This window comes from Artibeus jamaicensis, unplaced genomic scaffold (assembly GCF_021234435.1).
Source record: "Artibeus jamaicensis isolate MK-2021 breed Jamaican fruit bat unplaced genomic scaffold, CSHL_Jam_final contig_1085, whole genome shotgun sequence".
NCBI classification, from domain to species: Eukaryota; Metazoa; Chordata; class Mammalia; order Chiroptera; family Phyllostomidae; genus Artibeus; species Artibeus jamaicensis.
The window spans coordinates 184,895-211,062 of NW_026521214.1; the positions used below are offsets into that span (position 1 = coordinate 184,895).

At 45.7% G+C, this 26,168-nt stretch overlaps 1 protein-coding gene across 1 annotated transcript in view; it reads right to left on the reverse strand.

Annotated features, from left to right (window-relative positions):
• ADAMTS19 (ADAM metallopeptidase with thrombospondin type 1 motif 19) overlaps positions 1–26,168 on the reverse strand; it is a 216,343-nt gene that overhangs the window by 10,656 nt on the left and 179,519 nt on the right. The window contains exons 19-21 of the mRNA XM_037164084.2: positions 16,103–16,238; positions 11,947–12,151; positions 9,428–9,580 (exon numbers count right to left, since the gene is read on the reverse strand). Coding sequence (XP_037019979.2) covers positions 9,428–9,580; positions 11,947–12,151; positions 16,103–16,238 — 494 coding nt within the window. The remainder of the gene's footprint in view (positions 1–9,427; positions 9,581–11,946; positions 12,152–16,102; positions 16,239–26,168) is intronic.

Below are 26,168 nucleotides of genomic sequence, written 5' to 3' on the forward strand. Positions count from 1 at the left end.
ATAGGCAAAAAAGTTTTGAAGCAAAAAATGTGGTAAAATATTCAATAACATAAATAATACTTTACCAATGTCACTGTAAACAGAACTCAACAGCAGCATTAACAATCATTATTCCTCCCACGCTGGGGCGGGGGAGGGAGGAAAGTGCGTCGTATAGTCCAAAACATACGGTAATTGAGAAACAGTAACAGTCAAAAAGTGCACACATATCCTGCCATTTATTGGGGGCCCACTGAAAACCCGGGCACCTGAGGTGGTCCTCAAAGGGTGAGGGCAGCTGGGACAAACACACTCCAGCCAGAGAGAGCTGTGTAAACAGCTGTGGAGGTGGTAGAAGGACACACTGCACAGGCCCGAGCTTGGCAGCCCCACTAAATCAGTGGGAACCCCAAGACCACGTTCCATAGGTAGGTCAGGACCCACACAGGGGAGCTTTCAGTGCCAGAGCGAGTGTCCGGTGGATGACAGCACAGCCACGGGGGATTCTCTGGAAGGGCTGGGCTGCAGACCAGAGTGAGGAAGTCATCCCTGGGTGTGAGGGACATGAAGGAGGGGGAGTCCAGGGGTCGGGGGCACATTTGGAATCGTTACTCCAGCCCTGGTGAACAGATAAGGATGGTGGCATGACACTGGGAACAAAGAGCAACTGACAGGTGGATAAAGATGGGATTGTACGTGCACATGTACATATACGCATGAGGTGGCCACAAACAAAGGATGAAATCGTATCATCTGCGAAAACGCGGTTGGACCTAGTGGGTATTATGCTTAGTGAAATAAGTCAGACAGAGAAAGACAGATTCCCTCCGATTTCACTTCCATGTGGAATCTAAAGAACAAAATAAATGAGCAAACAAAACAGAAACAAACTCACAGATACAGAGAACATTTTGACGGCGGGGTGGGAAAGGGGAAGGGATTAAGAAGAACCAATTGGTTGTCCTGAAACGGCCTTGGGGACATAAAGTACGGGGACTATGGTCAGCAGCATAGCAGTGACTGCGTCTGTTGCCAGGTGGGCACGTGACTTTCTGAGGTGGTCACTTCGTAAGTTATACAAGTGTCTAACCGCTCTGTCGCACACCTGAAACTAACATAATATTGAATGTCAACTGCAATTGAAAAAAAAAAACAGCAACTGAGACAAAACCCTACTGGGTATAAAAGAAAGGCGGAGTAACTTGCAGGCTGGGGAAATGGGAAGATGATATTGATACATTTCCAGAAAAGGAAACTGGGAGAGGGAAATGGTTTGAGGAAACCAAATACGAAATTTTCCTTTAAATATTCTTCTAGCGCAGTCCTAGGGAGGCTGACGTCTGAGTTGGGAACAAAGACACGGGCTCCTCTAACTCCCTCTGACTCAGCCCCATCCCATTGAACTTTCCCGAAAGTACTTCCTCTCTCGTTTCCTGAGAGTCCCCCACTCTCTGTCATCTGGCCCAGCACTGGCTCTTCCTCCCCATGTCTGTCCGGGGAGTCTGTCCTGCTGCATCTTGTCTTCTCTAGCCGCCCTCCCTCCTCACACACACCGATACTTTAAACACTCATGCACCAGCTAATCGGGGCCAGGCAGGGGGGAGCACTTTGTAAAGTACGTGACTGGCTAACCATCTAATCGCTACGCTGTACACCTGAGACAAATGCAAAACAACACTGGATGTAAACTGTAGTCCAAAAGCAAAATGTTTGAGAAGACACATGCGTGGGGCAGAAAGGGGGGGGGGAGCTACTGCAGGAGTACAGAACAGAAAGGAATCCATTTAATCTCCTGCTTTTAATACTTGGTTCATGTCATGGAAAGGTTTTGAGCAGACTGGGAAGAAAATTAAAACCACTAGAGTTTTTACAAAGCTACAAACTAAGAGTTTTAATAACGGGCATCGTACCCTTATTTTAGTGTACTTTAATATATCTCAAATTGTGCTCCTGGAAAACCCTATGTTATTTATTCTTTCCTGGAGACCCAATTACATGCATGTTACCATGTGAAAAATTTAAACACCATCTAAACGGTGATGGCTCCACACTGTATATTTCCATCCCAGTCCCTTCCTCTGTCAGACACCGGTGTTTAATTCTTTTCTGGGCACGTGGACAGAGTCCAGAACAGAATTCCCAGTCTTTCTTCTCCAACTTGATTCTTTTCTAGGGCTTCCTATCTCCTATCATGGAACCAGTGTCCGCACGAGTTGTTCAGACCAGGAGGCCCCGGGGTCCTTCTCAACACCTGCCTCCTTCCCACCTCTTCCACGGAGAACCAGCCCAGTTCTGTGCGTTCTGTTTTCACAACAACTCCTCACAGCCCGCCATTTCTCCCCATCCCTGCTAACGGGACAACACAAATAGCCAGCACTTGTTTGGTTACCATGTATCTGACATGAAGCTGAGAACGTTTCATGACTTATTTCATTTGGCTTCATTCACTTGTTTGAACAGAAGACCCAGAATTCCACGCCAATACTGTTGGACTCCTACACTGAGCTATCTTAGCTCTTCAAGTCCCAAACCCTTGGAAAATCGCTAGTTACTTTGCATTATAGGAACTTCCTGTACATACCCACGTATACACATATATAAAGAGACCTCTCTAAATCATAAAGTTTCTCTAGGCAGGAGATAGACATACGTAGTGTGCATGCCTCATTCTTTTTAACTCAGCACATTTCCTCTGGGTTCAATCATACCAGCCAAGTGCATTTTACTATGCAGTGATTCAAATGCTGTGATTATTCATTTTTACTACGCAGCGATTCAAACGCTGTGAAAATTCATTTTTAAATATATATCTGGGACAATAATAAGACTCTCAAGAGGTCTTAAAAATAAAAAAGATAGAAATGCAAAAAGTGTCCCAGTCTCTGGCAAAACAATTGGACAGCCAGAGTTTCGGGATTCGGGGGCACGGTTTAGGAGAGCTATATTCTCCAGATAGAACGGCGAGGAGCAAGTTGTATAAACGCTCAGTGGGTTTATCTAAACCAAACAATCGCAGGTCTTCTTTGAGGAAAAGAATCCTATTTATCATAGAGTGATTTATTTAGTGTGAACAGCCTACAGACAAGTGAGTTTTCAAATAAATATTCCCATAATGCAAGAGGTCTCTTAACTTAGGCTTTCTTGGGACGAGTTTCCTCAACAGACAAATGTCTGAAACCTCCCCACAATCTTTGATTTATGTAAGTCACTGGCCAGCCCCCAAGGTGATAGAATTTCAGTGTGATAGACCCCTGTTTGTTTTGGGGGTTGCTGCCCGAACGTCCCTGTCTTCTGAGATGACTCACAGTTATAAAAAGGATAAGCTGTTATTTTTCCAAATATCAATAGACTTGTCGACAAAATCAGAATGTAATTCTGCAACTGAAAAATAAATCTTTTTAAAAAAAAGAAAATAATTCTGCATGGGGATGAAGTCTTATCTCAAGAATCATTTTCTAGATTATGGGTAACTCTAGTGCGTTACACTACACTACGAGCCAGCTACATGCTCTTTGACAGTGACCATTGGTTAAAGGAAATGAGCAACGCCATTCTCTCTTTCCCAGACTTCCTGAGGAAGGGCAGAGCGCCAGAGGGGCCGAAAAGTGCTGCGGCAGACCTGGTGCTTGCTCATTGCTGCTCAGCTGTGGTGTTTCTCACGCTCGGAGACCACGCGCTCGGAGACCACGGACGTTCTCCATGGAACTTGACTTGGGGAGTGCAAGGCTCAGGAATCCCTAAATTATTATGAATTTAGTCTTACGAAAACGGTGACATTCAGGTCTTTGCTCAAGAATCCCTAAATTATTATGAATTTAGTCTTACGAAAACGGTGACATTCAGGTCTTCGGCGATGACAACTTTTACTACTGTGTCTACTCAGTGGTGTACTTTCCGCATGTGGCAGTTCCCATTTTATTCAGCCTCTGATTTTCTAGTTTTGGCCAATACTTACAACTTCCTATTTTCACATTGTCCGTGGGGTGTGTAATCTGGCTATTTGCTGTTGCTGCTAATTATTTCTTTAACTTGGAATGGGAAATCTTTCTAACGACTGACTGAGCTCCCCTGTACTAACCTGTAAGAACTTGCTTCGTTTTACTCATATTAAAACCAGCAAGCTATGGATACCCTCAGCTGTGTTCTGGGACCTCCTGCAAGGGGATTTTAATTGGAGGGGTACCTGCCAGCTTGCAGGGGCCAGTCAGGACGTGTGAGAATCTGCAGTGCGAAGGTCCTAGCCCATCGCGGGGCAACAAGAAACCCTCCTTCAGGACTGGGGGTCTGGCTCTTCTCCCGCCTTTTGACTTACTGTGGAAACACGAAGCTGCAGAGACCCATCACCGAAAGCACAGCACTAGCCGGTCGTTTGGTTTAAGACGCTCTGGACTGCACTGATTATGCTGTTTCTTTACATTTCCTTCTGTGAGTCACTGACTTTTCCTTCAGTGGCAAGAAATGTCCCCTTTGATTATCCACCATTTCCTACCAGCTGCAATGTCAGAGTCACTTCTGTCGCTGTGAATTTTCAGGACCGACAAGCTTCCAGGTAGAAAATAAGATTCGGAGCAGCTTGTGACGGCCCATTAACTTACTCAGAGCTTCGGGTGCACACGGCCTGTCTCTCTATGAATCTACCGTAACAAAGACGAAGAAATGAAAGCTTTATTTTTTTTAGGGACGTGTGAAAAGGTGCAGACCAAGTTACTTGTACTGACTGTTGGCCAATCTGAATAAAGGCGTGACGGGGTACTAGTGAACCATCTGTCTGTCTTTGTCCACTTATTTTAAGTGTGTCAGTGAGGAGTCTCTCACAGAACTGCTGTTTCTTTGATTTTGCCCCTTCCTGTTGAATTGTTCTAACTTAATAATTAAAGCAATGTGAGAACACTTGAAGTTGTACATGCACAGCCCCCTTCGAGAAAGGTCTGGCATAATTCACTTAATTTAAAATTCTATTTTTGAGCTTCTTTTTTAAAAAAATTACAGGATCATACTAAGGAAGAGGCACAGTTGTTTTCCCACAGTTATGACAGAGCCCTAGGACAATGGAATATTCACGGTGGGTGTCCGTAACATCTGCAGTATGGGTGGTAAGAAAATTCTTTTACTAGAAATAACCCAGATAGAGGCAGGTCTTTCATAGCTACACAAATAGATTAAGCAATCAATATGTTTTATTTTGAGTTTCAGCTACAGCACAGTTTTCAGAAAAAAATGCAGAAAAGTATTGTAAACACCACCTTGAGACGTGTAACTACACAGAACTAGAAAACCGTTCAGAAATGACCTCAGAGTAAGTGGCATTGCTATCGGCGTAAATGCAGTTTTTCTAGTGAGGCAGCGTGCATCCGGGCTGCTCTACTTCTCGTATCCACTGGGAAGAACTGACTGAGTTTTGAGATTCCTCTTCTATTCATCTGAACATACGGAATAGAATTGTGGTTTCCCTTTGCAGCAGAAGTTAAAAATGACTGATTTCTACTGTAAGCTTTTACATACAGTACTTCTAAACAAAGATATACATAATTAAGTCATCCAAAATGATTTTTCTTTCAGCAGCATTTTGAATTATATCATCACAAAAAGACTCATGATCTCCAAAAATCTATTAATCATGTCATAATTTGATATGTAGCCAAAACTATTCATTTCCCGGAATTTTAAAGGACTAAATTAAAATCAAATTGTAGTGTATGAATCGATTCTAAGAATATACCATAGTTAGGCCCAGTTCCAAGGTGTGTTGTCATTATAATTCACCTGAGAAAGTATAAACCACTTGTTAGTCCTGCACAGAAAAGTTAACCCTAAAAAGCTTCAAAAAAGACTCAATTGTTTGGCAGGTAAACAATAATACTCTTTTATTTGCTCCTCTCCTGGCTTTCGGTAATGAAAACAAGAAGTTGCAGAAGTTCAAGTAAAGTCGGAAAGGCCAAGGTCAAGCAGAAAAGATGGCGTTTCATTAAACATGAGAGACTATGTTATATTTCACAGCCAGTGTCTCATACTCAGGACAGCTTACCTGAGTGACTACAGTTCATGCCAGCAGAGAACATACGAGTTACATTCCTGTCACCCAGGAAAGACCTTAAAGCCACATCTGTATCAGAGACTCAGTCCCCACGGGGCACCCGATGGTGTCCATGGTTAACCCTCGCCAGAGCAAAGCGCAACATCATGTCCTGTCTTTGCCAGCCTTCCAGTCTCGGTGAGATACACATGAGTGTTGAACAAGGGCTGCATCCCATTTACTGAGAGATCAGAGGTCATGATCTCACGACGGGTGATCTTTTCTCTTCGAGTGTGCCTGGGTCTATATGCTTTTCCTCTGAAGCAGAGAGCAGTTATCCCACTGTTTACGCAAAACCACCAAACCATAAATGCTGGAAAGCACACAGGCTCACACTGTGAGGCAAAGGCCGTGTTCTTAGGAAGCCTCTGTGTGTCTGGCATCGCTGTGGCCCAACGGCGGTCAGCGAGGCTTCGACAATGGGGACCCTGGGGGTCTGTCCGTCTCGTAATCAATTCCCTAGCAAAACCCCTGAGGGAGGAGGAGGTTCTTAGAGCTGGACCTTATGGATAGTGCATCAAACATTCCAAATTAAAGAATGCAGGGCTTAGCCCTGGCTGGTGTAGCTCAGTGGATTGAGTGCGGGCCTGCGAACCAAAGGACCGCAGTTTGATTCCCAGTCAGGGCACATGCCTGGGTTGCAGGCCAGTTCCCAGCAGGGGACACACCAGAGGCAACCATACATTGATATTTCTCTGCCTCTCTCCTTCCCTTCCCCTCTAAAGATAAATAAATAAAATCTAAAAAAAAAAAAAAAAAAAGAATGCAGGGCTCAATTTTAAGTGCACTTAGGTTTTTCAGCAGTTTAAACATGTCAGAATTCAAGTGAAACTAGCAGATTAATCGGCCTTGGAGCAGCCCAGGAATCCACCACAACTGGGCACACGTTGGCGCTGGTTTTGGTCCCAGGGTCCCAGCTGGTGAGAAGAGAGATCGATGCCACCTCTGTCTGTTAGTATTTCAGTCACTGCAGTGGAAGTATCACGGCGTTATTCTCGTTCTCTGTAATTATCTGGGGACGTGAAAGTGACATCCTGGGAGTAAAAGCAGGAGGAATGAAGTAGGTAAAGCCCAGTGAGGGCCACTGGCTCTCGCCACGGCTGGCATCTGTCCTGCCGAGGCCGCCGTCATGAAGGAAGGAGGGCACAGCGTTGAAGAAAAAGCAGACTTAGATTCATAGACAGTGAAAATATGCAACATTCCGGATCTTCTAAAAAAAGCCAGTGAAGAAACTGACAGCCCAACAAACCAAGACGGAAGGTCACGGAAGGATGAGGGACTCTGACCGTGCTGGTCCATCGCTCTCCCTACAACCCACGCTCTGCATGGGCAGCAAGGGAAGAACGCAAGGAAATCAGCACACAGTGATTCCGCCCAGGCATGTTTAAAAATCAGGTGCGTGGAACTGCGGTGCAATTTAAAAGGCATTTTTTCACGCATAGCCTGAAACACCAAAATGAATGTTTTCTATGACCTCCCCAGTTCATTTCCATTTTGCATAAGAGGCACATGAGAAGCACATATCAATCCTCGGCCTCTGTCATGAAAACAGGATTTGCCCTATTTCCGTTCGCTGCCATGGAGGAGCTTCCGGTTAGTTCTGTGTCATCAATTACAGTAACACGTGGATCTCCTGTTTTTTTGCAGTTACACACTTGGTTTTTTGTAGTTAACAGGGTTAACAACATTTATCACTCAGAATAGTCTAATAAAATTGGAAAAGTGTAGCTCACATAGTCTAGTGGTTTTTAAACTTTTCCTTAGTGCCGAATCACTAAGGAAAATGTCCGGTATCCCACCGGCCAAAACAAACCAACGCAGCGTCCTCACAGCTGAAAGTGAGCAGTGGCTGACGCCCCCACACCTCTCCAACCAGCGCTTCGCTTTCTCATCCTGCTTTGTGCCTTCAATGCTGAATGAAGCGTTCATACATACACGCAGCGTGAAAGCCACACTGATGACGTCTGTTTTCCTCATTTCACTCACATGGAAACAGAGACACAAAGCGGTTCAGTGGCCGAACCAATTTGTTCCTCTCCACAATGGAGGTCTCCTGACTTCCAAACCACTGTCTTTCTGTATCATCCTATTGTATCTCTCTCTCTCTCTTAGAACTGAGGAAACATAAGCCTTGGACATAAAAAAAAAAAAAAAGAAAAATCTGTGGTTCATTTGGAGTTTTCTTCCACTTAGAAGTTGTTTACTCTGAAGTCTGACATTTCCTTACATGGTTCATCGATTACAAGCTGCGTGGACTGGGCTGAATATTCCCCAATTCTGGAGCCAGGGATCGATTCGCATGGTTTACAAATGCCTCCTTGGAGAGTCCCAACGTGAACGTGAACCTGAATGTTCTGAGTGGAGGGAAGAGAGCACAGTTTGCCCAGCACTCAGAGGCCCCGTTGATAAACAGATTCCGGTAGGGAAGAGATGTGTGGCTAATCACGGGGAAGTAGATCTTAGATGCCACGGACTGGGGGGCGGGTGGGCAACACCGGGCAAGCTGGCGGAGCACAGCGTACAATTCAGTGAAGACATTTCTTTCAGAACGGCCCTCGGCGCTATTCAGGAACCGCTCTATTTTTACTTCTACAGTAGGTAAAAGTTTGATCCAAGGACAGTAAGTATATTATGTTACAGCTAAATGTGGCCGGGCATGGGGGTCATTTGATTACTATTTACATTTTTTGAAAACTGGTAGTTGAGAGCTATTTTCACCTAGGTAGGATCAGAACTTCATCTTAAGCTGTGCGTATTTGCTAATACATTGCAGAGTGAACACAGTTCATTTATACATGAGACTCTCTACTTCATTCATTGGTATTAAACTGTTCAACCACCGAATGGATCCACTCGATTTGACTGCGAGGTTTCAAGAACCCCATTGCTTCCCCTTCTTCTTCACACCCCCCCAAATACTGGTGGGAAGAAGAATGTCTTTTACCTATTGTGACGGGAATTCCTTTGACTGTTTCTGCCAATTCCTTCCTAAATTATATATTTTTTCTTTTTGTTAACTTTTTTTATTGTTCAAGTACAGTCAACTTACCTGATAGTGTTTGATAAGTTTTATGCAGAAATTCCTTACAAAGAACTATATAAAAATAAACTAGTAACAAAACAACAATAAAAGTGTTTTTCAGAGGTTTCTTTGTGACAAAAGGGTGTTAATTGCTTTATACATTTTATCTTAGTCTTTAAAACAGTTTTCTAGGGTTCATAATGATGGATAGGCAGGCAGGATTTGAACCCAGGGACATAATACTCCACCAGCCACGATCTTTACCTCCACTTTCCATCCCCCCTAAACGCCTGCCGGTGTGGGTGCAGCCACTCCCAAAACCTGATATCGAGAGGGAACAGAATGATGCTCACCTTAGACCAGTCGCCCATCCGCCACACGTAGCATTTCGAGTAATCCTCACAGTCCTCCGCCTCCCTGGGTCTGGTGGAGAGCACGCACTTCTTTCTGGGGTTGGTGCACCTCACGGTCCGGTGACGGACACCTTTGCCGCACTTGACCGAGCACTGGAAGACAACACCAGACGGCGGGGGAAAGTCGGCGATTAGGAGACATGGGCAAATGATGAAATTATGCAAAGCCTTGGTTCTACTCGTCTCTGATAAGCCTGGGACCCACAGAAAGGCCAGGCAGGAGCATAAGGAACCAGAACAGGCTGCGCTCTCGTCAGAGCCTGGGTGCAGCTCAGCGCACAGCGCCGGGGGTGAGAGGGTTTCCGGAACGCAGGACGACGATGATCACGGGGAGGAATATAACGCGGGGGTCACTGGCGAAAGGCAAACAGTGTGCAACGGTCAAAATGCGAATACTGCGTTTGACCGACCTCACATTTTTACACAGACTCATGCAAGAAAATTCATTCTTTTATTTTGCTAAGACTTACTCTGTTTTAGCCTTAAGACATGCTGTGAAAAACAAGAATTTCCTACAGATTGTCATTTCTTACAAACCGTTCCTGCGGCTCAGAGGGTTTGTAAGAAATAGCCAAAATAAAGAATATCTTTACATAATTATATGTTTCTAGAAATCATCATTCTGAACAGTTGCATGGATTGAAATATAATTTGGTTCACAGACAGTTTCATTCGCATGACAAATGACTGGTGCTTGGTTGACATTGGTGACACTGGTGATGACAGGAAACACACATATACTCCGAAGACATTTCCGGTGCAACCTGCCCCTCTCTTACAGGTAGGGTTTCTATTGTGGAATATGTACAAAGCTTCCCAGGTTTACAAAGGTGTGTGCCACTGACCTTCTGGACACAGGGACCAAAATGGCATGGGAGGGACCACAGGGGTGTGGAGCAGAATGAGAGGTATGGCAGGCATGAAGATCCAACTTATATTTGTGCCTCAAAAAGGTCTGGAGAGAGAGGTGCGGGTGGATGCTGGTGCCGACACAGTATAGGAATAACCACGTGGCTTCCGACACTTGTGTTCCTGAAAACTTGAGTGTAGAACTAGTGATATTCCCAACACACTAAATTTTGCACAAGTAAGTAGTTATCTCCTCATTTATGGGTTGTGTCTGAATATGGTGCTCTTCAAAGTAGATGTGTACATGTGATTTGGTGTACTAATATTTATATTTTTATTCTTTGCAGTTGAGATTAACCCTGATCCATACAATCAATTTTTAAGTGAACTCAAAATAAGAGCAATGCTTTTTGATTGGTATATTGCATTGAGACATGGCATTTTTTTGCAGCTGGTGCCAAAAATCCATACAGGAGAATATTTCTGACTATTTACTCCTGACGAGCTTGCAGAACATTACGGTTAGGCAGGAGATATTTCCGTTTCTGATATTTCTGTGAATCTTCTCTGCAGACTGAATTTGGTCCACTTTGATGTGAAATCGGATATTGCACAGGAAGAAGAACCCGTTAAACAGCCAGGGATGGCTCGGGAAACACAACAGAAAGTCACACTGCGGGGGGACTCTCGGGGGACTGGGCTTGCCAAACAATAGTCACACACGTTATTATCTGAGTTACTTTATCCTCGTTTCCAAACACTGGTTACTAACTGCAACCCAGCACTTTCTGTTTGGCATGTTCGTATCCTATCTAACGTTCTGGAATTAAGCACATGGGCGATTTTGCTCGGGGTATGTGTGTGCATTTGCCTTTGTGCACTGGTGTGAGCATGTAAATGTGTGTGTGCCCGTGTGCACACTCCCACACACTCACCTAATGTGCTTCAGAGCAGCCAGGAAATATGAGGACTGGTATTTATTATTATGTAATAACATGCACCATGATAACAGAAAATAAAGCAGCCATTAGGCATGGAACACACCCACACGCTACACGCTACAAGGTAGCAGGTAAGTGGGGCACAGGGTTCAAACCCCAGCTTTCCCACTTGGGTAGGACTTGAGTGAACTGATGCCTTTGAGCTACATCATATGAGGACAAAACGGAATTTCTTGCATTGGTGATTAAATGTAAACAATATACTAAACATGAACTAAGAACACAATCCTGGATCACAAAATGATTGTTAAATGTTAATTCCTTTCTTCTACTTTCCCTTTTAAATGCTCAGGGTTATATAATGAGTCAAATGTACATTTTCATATGTGCCTACTTAACAGTACACTTATGGCCCATAAATGGAAAAGCAGGATTCTAAAATGTATGTAAAACATGCTCCCGATCATGTTACAGTATTTATGGAATAAAGAGTAAATATAGCTTTGTTTTTTTCCTATTTTTTTGAAATTACTTATAATGAGTGTACTTTTTTACTGTCAGAAAAATCAACATTGAAAAACATCAAGTGTACAGAGATTCCAATTGTGATGCAACATGACCTTGAAGAAGCCAAGGGTCAGGAAAGAGGAAGGGGGGGCGTGTGCGCACCTCAGACCAAACGCCTGCCTCCCACACGGTCATGCAGTCCTGGCCCTCGCAGCGCTGCGCCGCCGCGGGCTTGGGCCCGGCGCAGTCCCTCTCCCGGGCCCTGGTCAGCGTCCCGTTGCTCAGTTGTTGGGTACACGCCACTTGTCTGCTCTGCACCCCTTTTCCGCAGGTCCGCGAACACGGGGTCCACTCTGTCATCATCCATCTAAGAGCAAAGTGAGAGTCATGGGAATGAATGAGAAGAGCGTTACCATCTCTAATGAACCGGGGTCTCCCCTAACGACTCTGAATCTAAACAGCTCTCCAAATTTCTTTCAGGAAGGAACCAAGGCCTACACCAGAAAAGCGATTGATTCATGAAACCTGGGATTTGCCCCATTCCTGTCCATAAAACCCCCTCCGCACTCCCCATTATCAGGACGCCCTTCTGGGGGTCTGAGCTCCTCACTAAACCATCTGCACAGCTGTGTTCAGGCACAGAGCAGGGCCGGCAGATGCCAGGGCCGCCTCCCTGGTTCCCTACTCACTGTGCACGGCCATACAACGGTGCTTAACGGCTGCCCAGGTTCCACATTCCCATCTGTGAAGGCGGTCACTGGGCCGCCATACAGCAGCCACTCAGGATGCAGCACGTTCCACTGCCGTGCACTCATAAACGACTTGTACTCACTCCTCCATCTCAGCAGCCTCACTGCCCACTTGGTTAGAGAACCCACCGCACGCTCAGCCTGCCACCCAAACACTTTCTGTCTCCACCTGGGGGCATCTGTTTCTGGAACATCCATTGTTTATAGCTCCTTGACTGCCGGCCCCAAGACCCTGCCTCCTACAAGGGCTTCCCCCATCCAACCCACAGGGGCTGTGTCCCCTTGAGCCTCTGCCCCCTGGCTTGTGGCACTCACATGATGCTTACAAGTTATTCTCTGGGGGAGCGCAGGGGCTCAAAGGCTACCTACAGAATGGGACCTCCTTTTGCTGATAAGCAAGTCATCTCTCCACGGGGCCTTGCTCTTTTTGGCCCCCATGGTGCCTTTTGCACAACAGCTTTGCATCAAACACATCTTGAAATGGAATTTGTGTATCCCCCCGTTTCATAGAAACGGCCTCGACTTCCCAACTTAAGCCCATATGTTCTTAACGATGAGGCAGAGATGCTGCGTCCTCTCACAGCCTAGTGCCCTCATCTGCACAATGTTTCCAGTCTAAGTGATGCTTTGCTTCCGTTTCTGAAAACAAAACAAACCAACCCAACCCGCGGTAACATCTGGGCCCGGTATCAGCTCTAGCGAGGTTCTTGTCTGCTGTCCCGTTAACAGTGATGCAGGCCTACCATTTTGCTGTGGAGGCTTCTAGATTTTTCCTAAAGGAAGCATCAATTATCCAGTTCCATTGGTTCCTGCCTCATCTCTCTGTCCAAGGACACCCGGTCCACAAGCACAGCAGTCAAACTCCTCCTTTGTCCCCTTTTCTCCCCTACTATGGAATCCAAGACACTTGAAAAAAGAGGTGTTTTCAGCTTCATGGAGTCTCATTTTTTTGAACGAAACTCATTTTAGGGATCCTTAGTACAATGTAAAAAGTTGCTTTCCTGCTCCGTGAAAATGCTCAGGAAGAGAGGGCATAATATGTATTGTACGGAGAGAAAACATCTTGTTTTAGAATCCATCTAATTTGGAATTATCCCACTTCCTCATCTTTAAGATTCTTTCTTACAAAGCTATTCACTAGGACACCAATATATTTTATATTTGGCACATAGGGTTCCACCAGACCATTTGGTGAGCCCATCAATAAATGTGAGTGGCAATCAGAATGTTTCTTACTAGGGCGGGGCAGCCGAAGAGGCAAGAGAAATAAAGGTGGTGCGATGCTGGGGAGCCCTGGAACGCTTTCCTGTGAGGACCCCTAGAGTTGGTTACTCGGGTCCATTCTCCTCACTGGTTTGGCTAACCTCGCCGACATCGCTTCTTGGTGGGGCAGATCACACGGCCTTCATTCCCAAGACTGGAAAAACACTGCTTCCGACAGAGAGACTGCCAGTCTCTAGCTGCAAAAATCCCTGACCCAGAAACAGACTCTTAAAACTGTTCACTTTACTCAGTCATTATTGGGTCATTTCCCCCCAAGATGGCCACGGTCAGTGAGTGAACCACCAGTGATGTGCGTCGTGCCCTCTGGTCCTTCACTGACCGAGTTAGAAAGTGATAAGTACACTCCTGTCCCCCGAGCAGCTTGTTCAAGGTTCCTGAGAGCAGAAAAAGCCAGGGCGCCTTCATCCATACAGGAGCGTTACTTGTATATCAAACAAATGGTGTTTTGAAATATATTAATAAATTACTTACTGCAAGATAAATAGCATTTTTAAAATGGTATTTTTAAAATAGCGCTTAAATAGAAATGCTATATCTACTGAAAAGAAATAAAGAGAAAGACAATTCTTAGGAATGATAACAGCAAGAAAGGACCCAGGTCGTTTAACTGAGAGGACGAAGGCCCAGCACTTCGCTTGGGCATCTGCCCAGCACCGAACGCCAATGACCCAGAGAGGACTGTGGGTAACACGTCTGCGGCCGCACCGCCCTGGTTGCACCCAATCTGGTCCCATGTCGGAAGGTAAGCAGCGCCGGCCTCGCACATTCTCTGACCTTCCACTCTTTTGTCCTGTCCCCTAGAGACATATTTTCTCCCAGAGGAGGCGTGGTGTCATCAGAGGATGACTGCGAGGGAAGGGGAAGGCTGCCAGTGAGCGTCTGACCCCTTAAACACACGGCATCTACAGCGAAGCCGGCCTGGGGGCTTCAGCTCTGGGGTGAGTGCGGGGAGGAAGGAGTCTCATCAACGTGGCACGAGCCGGGTCTGCAGGGCGTAATAACTGAGTTTTGCGATGGGCAGAGACGGAGGGAACTCAGGGAGCAGGGCTGCCTCAGAAAGGGGTACGACAGGGTGGGGCGAAGGAAGCGGGAACTGTGCACCAGCCCTCAGGACACTGATTCCCAAAGGGATCACTGAAGGTAGAAGCCTGAACAGAGTCCCCAGGCTGCTCTGCCCTCCACCCTTACCCGGTACACACTTCCTCACCGTGGTGGAGGGCCATGAAGATCATATTTGTGACGAATCCCTACAAAGCTGCAAATTCTTTGTCCATCCATGTTGTAGGATGTGTAAGTTCACGACTCCACTGCAGAAATTACAGCGAGAGAGACCAATTCTCTGTTCGATTCCCTAAAAACTCACAGCCACACGCTAACTCACTGAGCCTCAACAGTTCTCTCAGTGTCAGGACAGAATAAAAGTCCCTGTCTTCACATTCTAGAGGAATCGGTGTGGCCTCACACTCTTTTTGTCAGTGTGTCCCTAAAAGTTTTGGGGACTTTGGACACTGGGGTTTAGTCCCACTCAGGCCCCACGTGGCTTTATATGACAGTGCGTGGACTTTCCAGAGACCACGCCCAGCAGCCTGGCTGCTGCCTGCTCCCCGGTTCCGCTAAGCAGAACCGCCTCTCACTCATCTCCGCCACTTACTAAGGCATCGCTTCTCTCTACACCTCTTCCCTCTGCTCGTGAGTTCCTTGCCTGCTTTCTTGCCTATTGCTCCTTGGGGAAGTCACCAGGGACCGAAGCCACCAACGATCCAGTGACCAAGACCCAGGATGGGAATCTGGTGACCAGAGTCGGCTGGTGGCCTGGGGAACTCTGGGGGAGGACGTGAGGGTCCAGCTGGGGACCAGTGCCATGACTGAGCAGGGGACTGGGTCCTGGCCAGCCCGCTTTGGTTTCCATCACCCCAGGCAGGTTCTCACACACCAGTACGAGGAATTCCAGAACGAGCAGCTGCAATCAGCCGATAGCCAGATGTTTGAGGAGGTGGCCAATCGCTGACCCAATAACTGCAATGACTTTTCCTCGCCTCAGTGAGCGGTTGTTTTCACACTGCAGGGAGCTCAGTTAAGGTCAAGGTAAACCCTACCCTTGAGGCTCTGGTGCACATACCATTAAGTGGCTGCCTTTCACAGACCTTGCTTACTGGAAACCACATATTTTGGGGCGGATCACCTGCACTGCTTTCAGGACTATGTGATCCCGGTCACATTCTCTGTTTTGAAGACCAGCAGTTTAACGGGCACACAGGGCCCAAGCGGGTGGTGGACCTGGTTACCTGGTTTGGCACGGCTGCTCGTTGCACTTGCGAATCTGTGGCTCCGGCTTTGTTAAGTGTCTGCACTTCTTGTTGTCCACAATGCTGATATTTTTGTTCATGATTTTTGTGCAAGACACTGTTGTCTTCCTTTCTCCTGAAAAGAGCAAATAAACAGATAAGGAAATGTTAGTATAGACCTTTATCCGAATGCATCTGGGAGGTGTTCATCACAGGCTTGTAATTTTCAGAGATATTTTAAACAACTTTTAGGTTAGATCAGTGAAGATGAGATTATTTACATAACAAAATGCATCTCTAGGCTTAAGGAAGATGAATGGTAATTTTTCTGTGTTAGATATTAAATGGCAAGTTTTATAGCATGAAGGGATTGTGGTGCCGTACATCGAGAAGGTATTTATTAAAGATGTGTAATGGGTGTGCCATCGTTAGCCCTGAGTGGTGGACAGATGTACTTGTGCAACACCCATATGCCTTTATGAAAGCATGGAAACACGCATGTAAGTATGTATTTACCCTTTTCGCGTATTGCACCTCATCGGTGCTCTGCGCTAGGCTATGGAAAGCAAGCTTACTTAGAGTGTGGCTCAGACCTTTATTCTGATTGCCTCTGATAAAGACCCCAAGAACTCTGGACAACCTCACTCCCTAGTGACTGTCATGCTCTCTAAGAATGGCCATGGGGCCCTTGCCTGCCGTTGTTCTCCAGACTTCAGAAAACTGGCTTTTCTGTTCTCTGGTGTGGGGAAGCCAGCAGTAGAAGGAAAAGCCGTGGTTGGTGCGCTGCCTCTGCTGGAAGCTCGCCTTCTGGACGACGCCTTCCCTTCACCTTATTTCCAAATAGCCCACCAAAGATGTGCTCATTCTGTTTCTCTACAAAAGTCTAAGTATCTATGTAGGAGTTAGTAATCTCACTTATTCTTGACATTATAAAATAATCAGATTACCCAACAATTTTAAAGCCAGATGGATCATGGAGGATTAAGAAAAAAAAATCACGAGTCTCCTGAGTCACTCTTCAAAGGCCCAATAGTTAGGGTCTTGTGACAGCCTCGCATGAATAACTAGGGGCCCGGAGTGTTCGCGCTGGTCGTGCTGAACAGGACAGCCTGGGCTGGCGGCGGACCGGCCACTGTGTCGTTCAGTCAACAGGGAGGGAGGGCGGGCGTCAGGGAAGGGGACAAAGGGAGTGGAGAGAGGGAGAGATTTTAATGCTTTTTGAGTATCTTTTACTTGGACATTTCAAATGGGGGATGGGAAGAGATAACAGAGCGGCCAAGTACAAGGCCAAAGCAGCAGAGTAGGTTCCGGATCTTCCCCCGATTTCCCTCTCGACAACACTGAGCACAGCCCCGTGACAGTCTGAGTACGAAATCATGATCACACCTGCCCGTACACACACACGGGTTAGCTAACAGCGTGTCCGTGGTGAGTGCGCACCACAGAACCGAAACCAGTTACGTCTTCAGTTCACCTTCTGGCGTCGGCAGCACATTAGACTTAATCACACACGTGGTCAACACCAACCAGCTGCACACCATCTTCGAATACACTGCTACAGAAGCGAAAACGACTTATCATGCCCATTTATTTGCCCCAGAGAAAACTGGCCCCACAGGGTAGGAGTTCTCTAAATGTAAGAACCTGGGAGCCATTTCTGGTCAAGTCCCCCCAAACCCCCGACGCTCCGGTGCTCCTCTACGGCCCGATGCACACATCACATGGCTGTCCTGCCAACTTTGTCGGGCGCTGACCTAGAGAAGCATTATTTCTACATTACAATGATGCCAACCTAAAAGCAGGATTAAAAATCTTATATTTATGAGCCATTCATGTTAGTTTTCAAGTCTAATTTAAAGCCTTCGTAGTCCTAAGACGCTCCTTTGCAGAATAGACGTCACTGCCTAAACCCATTTGAATAATGGCTTCCTGCCAATGACTGCATAAAAAGATAGCCAACCCCCATCATCCAGAAAGCTGTTGCTGAACATACCTGTACTCACAGAATAAATAACTCAGAGCTGATTATTCTGCATTTTCTTCCTTTCCTCAGAAAATATTGTCTCTAACCTTAATTACGCTAGCCCAGAGCTAACATACTGAGCCAGTGGAAAAAATTTTTCAGGCATCAGTGCGGGTCTATCGTAAGGGATAAAGCTATCAGCAACCTTTCAGGGAGCGCCTCAGTGGGGCTCAAAGAAAGCTTGGAAGCGTGTGAGTATGAATTGGGACACTTCCACAATGTAGCAAGGAAGCTCCCAGCACGCGTTTTTTGGCAGATAGGAGAACCTTAGTTCTAATTTTTAAAAAATTTTATTGAACAAAAACAATAGAATCGGGAAAAAAAATGCATTGCTGAGCCACAGACACTCCATGCCTACGAAAATACAACTAAGATCATAAAGCCATATGGAAATGTTATTGTTTGATTTTTTTTCTTTTATATATTTTTCTGTCCCAGCCAACACAGGAAATTTCCATTCTAGCATTTAATAGCAGTATTTATAACGCGTCCAGCCTGCGGAAGGAACCCAGGGACGCACAGAAAGCGAAGTAACTGGCCTTCTGCCTGAACCGTGCGTGGCTGCTGGTTGTGGACAGTGTGTTGCTCGCCCCACGGCGAGTCCCCCACCTCCGGGTCATTTCCGTTAAGCCAGTGTTGGGGAAATCGGTTTCGATGGTTTGAACACAGTTGCGAATAAAATAAAATTAGCATTCTGCATTTGTCTCATTACCAAGTTTGGGCAAAATCAGAACACGTCAGGTAATTTTTATGTAGCCATCTTAGTTTTCCGAGGCCATGTGACAAAGACGGGACAGATCCTACCCTGTGTCCCTTCCTGCCCGGGCTCAGAGGTGAGCTGGTTCTTTTTCCTGTGCTCTGGGCTTAACTTCGGAAATGGGTGTTTTTCACGAAACTATATTCTCCCCAGGTGCACCATCTTTCTAGAACTTGCATCATAAACACAAAACCATGTCCTCAGGCGTGAGCTTGTGATGAGTTCGATGCTCATCATGGAAGCTCCCTACATGGTGCTGGAAAAGGCAAAAGGGCCCACGGACGTGGACAACAGTGTGGTGATTGCTGGGGGGAGGGCGACGTAAGGGACGAAGGGGTAATGGAAAAACACAGTGAAGATTAAATAAATAATAAAATAAAATTGTGGAACTCTATAAGACAGAGGCTCTACATACATGTATATATATTCATTTGGCCTCCTAAAATTGTTTTCCTTTTTTTTAGATTTTATTTATTTATTTTTAGAGAGAAGGGAAAGGAGGAAGACAGAGAGAAAGAGAAACATCCGTGTGTGGTTGCCTCTCATGTGGCCCCCACTGGGGACCTGGCCTGCAACCCAGGCATGTGCCCTGACTGGGCATCGAACTGGCAACCCTTCGGTTTGCAGCCCACGCTGAATCCACTGAGCTACACCAGCCAGGGCCTAAATCTCTTTTAAATTTTTATGCACTTATTTCTTTCTGAACTAACAACAGGCAGCAAGTGAACCAGAAGTAAGCACACTTTGATGAGGACAAAGCCCTTTTCTCTGCACATGTCCTAGGGATACATCAACTGCTGGTTGCTTCCTAAGCATACATTTTAAAGTTGAATGACTGCCAAAATCACATCATGTCATTTACTTCTCAGCCTATTTTTTTTTTTTACATTTCTATAACATATTTTTTTCTCAGGGTTTGGGCTTAACAGTAAAATGAATATTTTGTTTTTTTAATGAAAAAGCTTTTATTTTGTAGAGTGTACCACACCCACTATATACTCCAAACTGATTTTGTCATTTCCACGCACAAATGTTTAAACGTGATCTCATCACCTTCAAGTTCACGTAACCTGAGTGCTCGCATGGCACCGAAGGACCTTCACGAGCTTGCTTCTTTCGACTTAGCTGTCGAATCATTTCTCCTAGCTTGAGGCTCCTATTTTGCATCCTAGTGAGAAATATTCTCACCCAATCCCAGTGCCTTTGCCCCTGTGCGTATTCCTGGGAGGCTTTCTGTACCTCCGCCCCCTACTCTGTGTGGAGACTGGGCTTTTATCTGACCCCTGCTACGTGGGCAGTGAATCCTGGGAAGGCAGAAGGCATTCATCTGTGGGCCACTCGGCAACAGCAAGTGCGCTGTCTGCATTGGAAAAGGCACCGGTGAGGGATGCATAAGCTTACAGCTCAAGCCCAAAGTGCTTTCTGTACAAAGAGATTCATCCTAAACTGGTGAAAATCATCTGCAAATGAAATGACAAATTACGGGGAACAGTTATCGATACCAAATCCAGTTAAAGGGTCATCGTTTAGGTATTAAAATTCAAGTTTATAAAGAGTTTATGTTAACATAACAATGGTCCTACTAATTTAAGTGAAGAAAGTAGGACACAAAATTGTATTGATTTTATTGAAATAAAATAATGCCAAGAGAAAACATATTCTGGTGTCTTTTTTTTTTTTTTTTTTTGGCTAAAAACATTTATTTTGGGACATGCACAGTGCCTCTAAAACAGAAAAACAAAGTGAACCCTTGAAAACATACAGGCATCTGTATTTCGAGATGCTTCCTGAACTTGGATCCAAAGCTTGAATGCCTCCTTGGAATCTGGCCGGGGACCGGGAAAGCTGCCTCTAAGATATCATAGCACAGGGTTATCACAGCACGTCAAGTCGTAAGCTGGTAGGACTTGGGCCGAAGTGAAGAATGTGGAATATTGACTTATGTTTTTCCCCTTTAAATTGTATCTATTTAGATTTCCTAAAAGCCTGTTCAACTCTTCATTTATTTTCAAAAGAGGTTATTGAACATTGGGGTTCTCCTTACAGGTTTTAGTTCATTAATTTATCCACTGGATCACGAAACACCCTGGCCTGGTCCATACAGTTACTGTGCGCAGCGTGTGAGTGCAGACTCCACACCCGGCGCTCGGGTATCAGGGAGCGACACACCTCGAGTGCCTTGGGGGGTCCAGATCATTTAAACAGGTCTTCCACTTCAGGGAGAACTTTATCCGTGACCCACACCTCTGCGGTGCCAAAACACATTTAAAACATTCCTTCCAAGATTTTAAAGATATTTTGGAACACTAAAGCATACTAAACTTTTATTTCACAAGTACATTTTTAGCTGTTTGAAAATAAAAGGGCTGATTTCAATGGCCAATACTAAAATACAAAATAATATATCCATTCAAGTTTTCCTAGAATTACCATGTGACTTTGAAAAGGTGATTATGAAACGTGTATGTATTCTGAACTGTTGGAAACACTTACTTGAGACCACCAGCATCCACTAGATAGATCTAAAATAATATTCCTCCTAAAAGAAGGGATTTTTATATCTTAGGCTTTTCACATCTCATTATAACTGCTAATAACAAGCACAATAAATTAGCTTTATGAGACTGACATTTCAAAACAGAGTTGAAGATGCTGATGTAAAATTTAACAATGATGTAGAATAAAAATTTAGCTACATGACACAAAGGTACCTTTTTAAAAATTTCTCTTTTTTTCCCACTTACTGCTGGCAACCTAATGCCTTACAATAGAATTCAGAAAATGACTTGTGTCAAACAATGAAATGTTACACTGCCTTGCGATACTTTATTTGTTCTTGCTTAATATTTTTCTGTGAAGTAGAACAGTGCTATTTTTTCTGTTTTGTTGAAGATAAATTCGGCATGAATCTGTTTCCAGTATTCTGTGCTTTGAACTTACACTCATGTAGTTCATGAATATGCTGAAAGATTACAAAAGCTTTTTCTCGCTATCAAATCGACAGTGTGAAGTCAGAAATGATGAGATTCCTGCAGTCCTGTCCATCCACCTTATTTATGAACTGCAAAGGAAAATAATTTCCAAAAGCCCAGAAATATTTTGGCACCGAAGTGGACACGTGCCCCATTAAGAGTCAGGGATAATCGAAAGCCGTCGACTGAGCACAACGGAACGGATTGGGGAGCACGTGTTGTATCGAGGCTGTGTACAATCAGGACTGTTTTACAAAAGAAGTCATTCGAAATAAAAAATAAGAACGTATCTAAGTTCTTTTTTAATTTTAATTTTATTTTTAATTAGGTTTACTAGGGTGATGTTGGATAATAAGATCGTCTGAGGTTCAAGTGCACAACTCTGCACTATGGCTTCTGTGCATCCCCTGGTGAGTTCACCACCCCCACCCCAAAGTCAAATCTGCTTTCTGCACCTTTGACCCCCTCTGACTCTCCTGCTCTTTCCCTCCAGTGACCCCCACACCGTTCTCCGTGTCTGTGGGTCTCTGAGTTTTGTCTGCTCACCCGCTGCTTTCTGTCGTGAGGATATGCCACATGAATGAGATCGGGTGGCTCTTATCCCTTTCTGTCTGACTTTAACAGAATGAAATGAAACATCTCTCTGGACCCAAAGGAAATCTATGTAATCTCTAAAGAACATGCCCTACTCTGTGGAAACAACGTTTAGCACCTAAGCGGCTCCTGAAGACAGTGTGTGATGAGGGGAAAGGAGCCTTGAACTCAGGAATCCTGGCTCCTCCCCAGCTGGGAAGTCACTTGACCTGACTCCCCTTCAAAGTCCTCATGTTCATAACTTAGAAGTTATGCTTAAAAGTTTTGAAAAGCACTTCTGACTCTCAAGCAAAAAGAACTTATTGTAAACCTCTATTTCTTAAGGTTTGGAAACTGGCAAAATAGAGTCCGTGTTGTAATCAATCTTCTATTTAGAAAAAAATGTAACCCTAATAATTTGCTTGAACCAGAGACTGACACGTGAGAAGGTCTACTTCCGATGCAGCTTTCGTTAGACACGATCACAAAAGAAAACAATCAAGGATAACAAAGCGCACTGAGCCAACACTGTCCGGCCTGGAGTTTGCATCATAAACAGACCCAGGGATGGTCCGTGAGGCTCTGACTTGAACCACCGAACCACCGCCGTGCACCGCTCCCCTGCCCACCGCCTGCCCTTGGAATGTGCCGCTCCCTGGTAGCCGAGCTACAGAGCACAGAAGATTCGAAGCGTATAGATTTTCCTTTCAAATATGCTTGTTTCTATTTGTGTTTTTGTTTTTTATTTGGCTAGAGGATGTGAGGCGGAACCCCGCGAGTGGCATGGGCCCGACAGCAGTGAAGTGGGGTGGTGGGGAGCAGGCCTGCGGCTGGACATGGGAGGGTCCCAAGTCACATGGCAAATCAGGGCCCTGGGAGACACGTGGCCAAAGGCAATTGCATTGTGGATTGATCAACTTTTTCTAAATTGCAGGAGCGATGTGAAATCCCTCTGCTGTAATGACTCTGTGTCCTTGGGGGCCAAGTGTGTTCTGTGACATCACCTCCTTCCCTGCCCCAAACATGGCCTTTGCTCTGGTGACCCCAGAGTTCAGGCGTTCGGGAGCCAGATGAACACCCAGGGCCCTGAGAGTCCTGACAACAGCTGCTCCCCGACCCTCTGCACCTCTGGGTGCTCCCCACATGTTTCTTTCTCTCCCTTGAGAAAGGGAGGGGCCCTTCCCTCCTTTCCCCATGGCCCCGGTGGGTGGCCATTTTCTTGCTTGTTCTTGGTACCTCTGACGTGGAGGCAGTGGGGGTGTCCCCGCTCCTCACCACCACTACCGGACCGTCGCCCCTTTCTTCCTCTTCTGTCTCCAGACTTGCCACCCAGTCCTCTTCTTGGTGACATCAGACTTCAACCTCTGGGCCACTCCCTGTCTTTGAGATGTCAGCCACTGCATTAGTACTCTATTTTCTAACACTGCCCCTAGCACAAGTGTTGTAACCACGATATCGATCTGAGTGACCCTTCCGACCCCGAGGCCCCTCAATTCCCAGCCCTCTCCTCTTCCTCCAGAACTTGCCTTCCACTTTGAGCCAGCGAGTCCCTGGTCTCGTCATCACCAGTCACTAGAACCCCTCCAGATCTCGGCTCCGTCTCCTGCCATTATCTCCTGGATTTCCAGCTCTGTCCCTTCAATACCTCGGCCTAAGAGTTCTGTAGCCCCACTAGGTCCTATGATCCATCAATCCTACCTCCTTCTCACGGTCTTTCTTGCCCCTCACGCCTTCCCTTTCTTCCTTATGCAACTCAATTCCACGGCCAACCATCTTCAACTCCTCACAAACAACCTCAGGTCACCCATAGTCGCCTTTCTTTCAATTATATTCACCTGGCAATCCCCAACGCTACTGCACGGGTGCTGCGGCAGGCCGCGCACAGCTGGGGGCAGCACGCATTGTAATGACTGGCGTCAAACTGAGCTCACGACCACTAACCTGAGGTGGGCCACCGGCTCAACCCTGCAGTTCAAGTCCGTGTACCTGTCCATTCATTCTCTCGTTCTCTCAAGTGACCTCTTTTCAAAGTTCCAATATCTCTTTTCCACCTCCCCTCTCCACAGAAGGCTTTTATTGGTAAAACCAACGTGACCAGGAGAGCTCCACCATGAATTCACACACACTGTACTGTCTTTCCCCCCGTTACTGGTGAAGGGCTGCCCGTATTTCTGCCTCACGCCCCCTGCTCCACTCTGTCCCATCTCGCCTACTCAAGGACACCACTCCAGCATTTTCTGCTCCTTCATTCCTAGTTTTCTGTTCTATTCCAGAAAATGCACACCGGCAAACCATCCTGTGTTATTCCCCCTGTTAAAACAACAACGAACTCTTCAATCCTGGTCCCCTCCAGCTGCTGCCACATTCATCCGTCTTCTCTCAGTGACGTTTCCGGAGTTGCCCTGAGTCCTTCCTCCAGTCACTGCAGGCTATTTCTCCTGAGTCCACTCCACTGCGTCTTTCAAGTCCAATACCTCATGAAATTAATTTTGATCATTGACCTGTTAGTTTCAAATATAATACATATAATATATTTGAAAACATAATAAATATATTTAGACATAAGAGTCAATTCTCAGCCCACTTTTTTTACTTTTTTACATTAAATTCGTTGGCATGCCATTGGTTAATAAAATTGTATAGGTTTCAGGTATGTAATTTTATAATACATCATTTGCATGTTGCGTTGTGTGTTTACCACCCAAAGCCACGTTATTTCTGACTTATGAGCAGCTTTGATACAGTCCGTCATTCTGTCCTCCTCACAGCGCTTTCTCACCTGCCTGTCTTTTCTCCTACGTGGCTACTTGCTTTCGTCTGTTCTGCTGTCCCTCCTCGTCTCTCTGAACTCGAGACAACACAGTGTCCCAAGGCTCAATTCTCCAACAGCTTCTCGCTCTTCACTCACTCCTTAGGTGACTTCGCTTAGTCATAGCATTTAAACATGTCACCTATGTCCAAGGTCTGTCCAGAAGGTACCGGCCACGTAATATGAAAAATAGACACATTTACTGAAGATTCAAGAGATGAGAAACACTGTACATAGCACAGTGATGCCTCCGTCCCCTTCAGAGTAGGCACCTTGGGACCTTGCACGGTTCTCCCAATCTCCATCAGCTGCCCCGTCGTATTTTCCTGAATCTCATCGATGGTCTGAAATTTCTTCCCTTTCAAAGGTGATTTTAATTTTGGGAAAAGCCAGAAGTTGCAGGATGCCAAGTCTGGGCTACAGGGGGGCTGAGTCACCTGGGTGATTTGATGTTTTGCAAAAAAACTCTGCACAAGACAGGATGCATGAGTGGGTGTGTGATCATTATGAAGCTGCCAATCACCAGTAGCCCATAGCTGCGGCCTTCTGCATCACCCGAACAGTTTCTGTGGATGAATGGTCAAGCTTAATGCAAAACATGATGCAGATTCGTTACTGTATTTACTCAGTCATTTTGAATGTGATGGCCCCATGGTACACATGGTCACTCAACTGCGTCTACTGCTCCCACTGACTAGTACAGTGAGGTCGTCATTGTTCACACATGTGACTCACACACGTGTGAGTCACTCCCCTTGGCTGCCAGGCTACATCAATGTCTCACAGATCATTCCCGTTATATTAACAATGGCGGACTTTTTCCACACAGACCTCGTATTGTCTAGCCCAATCTTCTCTCCTGAACACCACACTTACATATCCAACTGCTTACTTGACATCATACTTAGAATTCCAAAAGGCATCTCAAATCT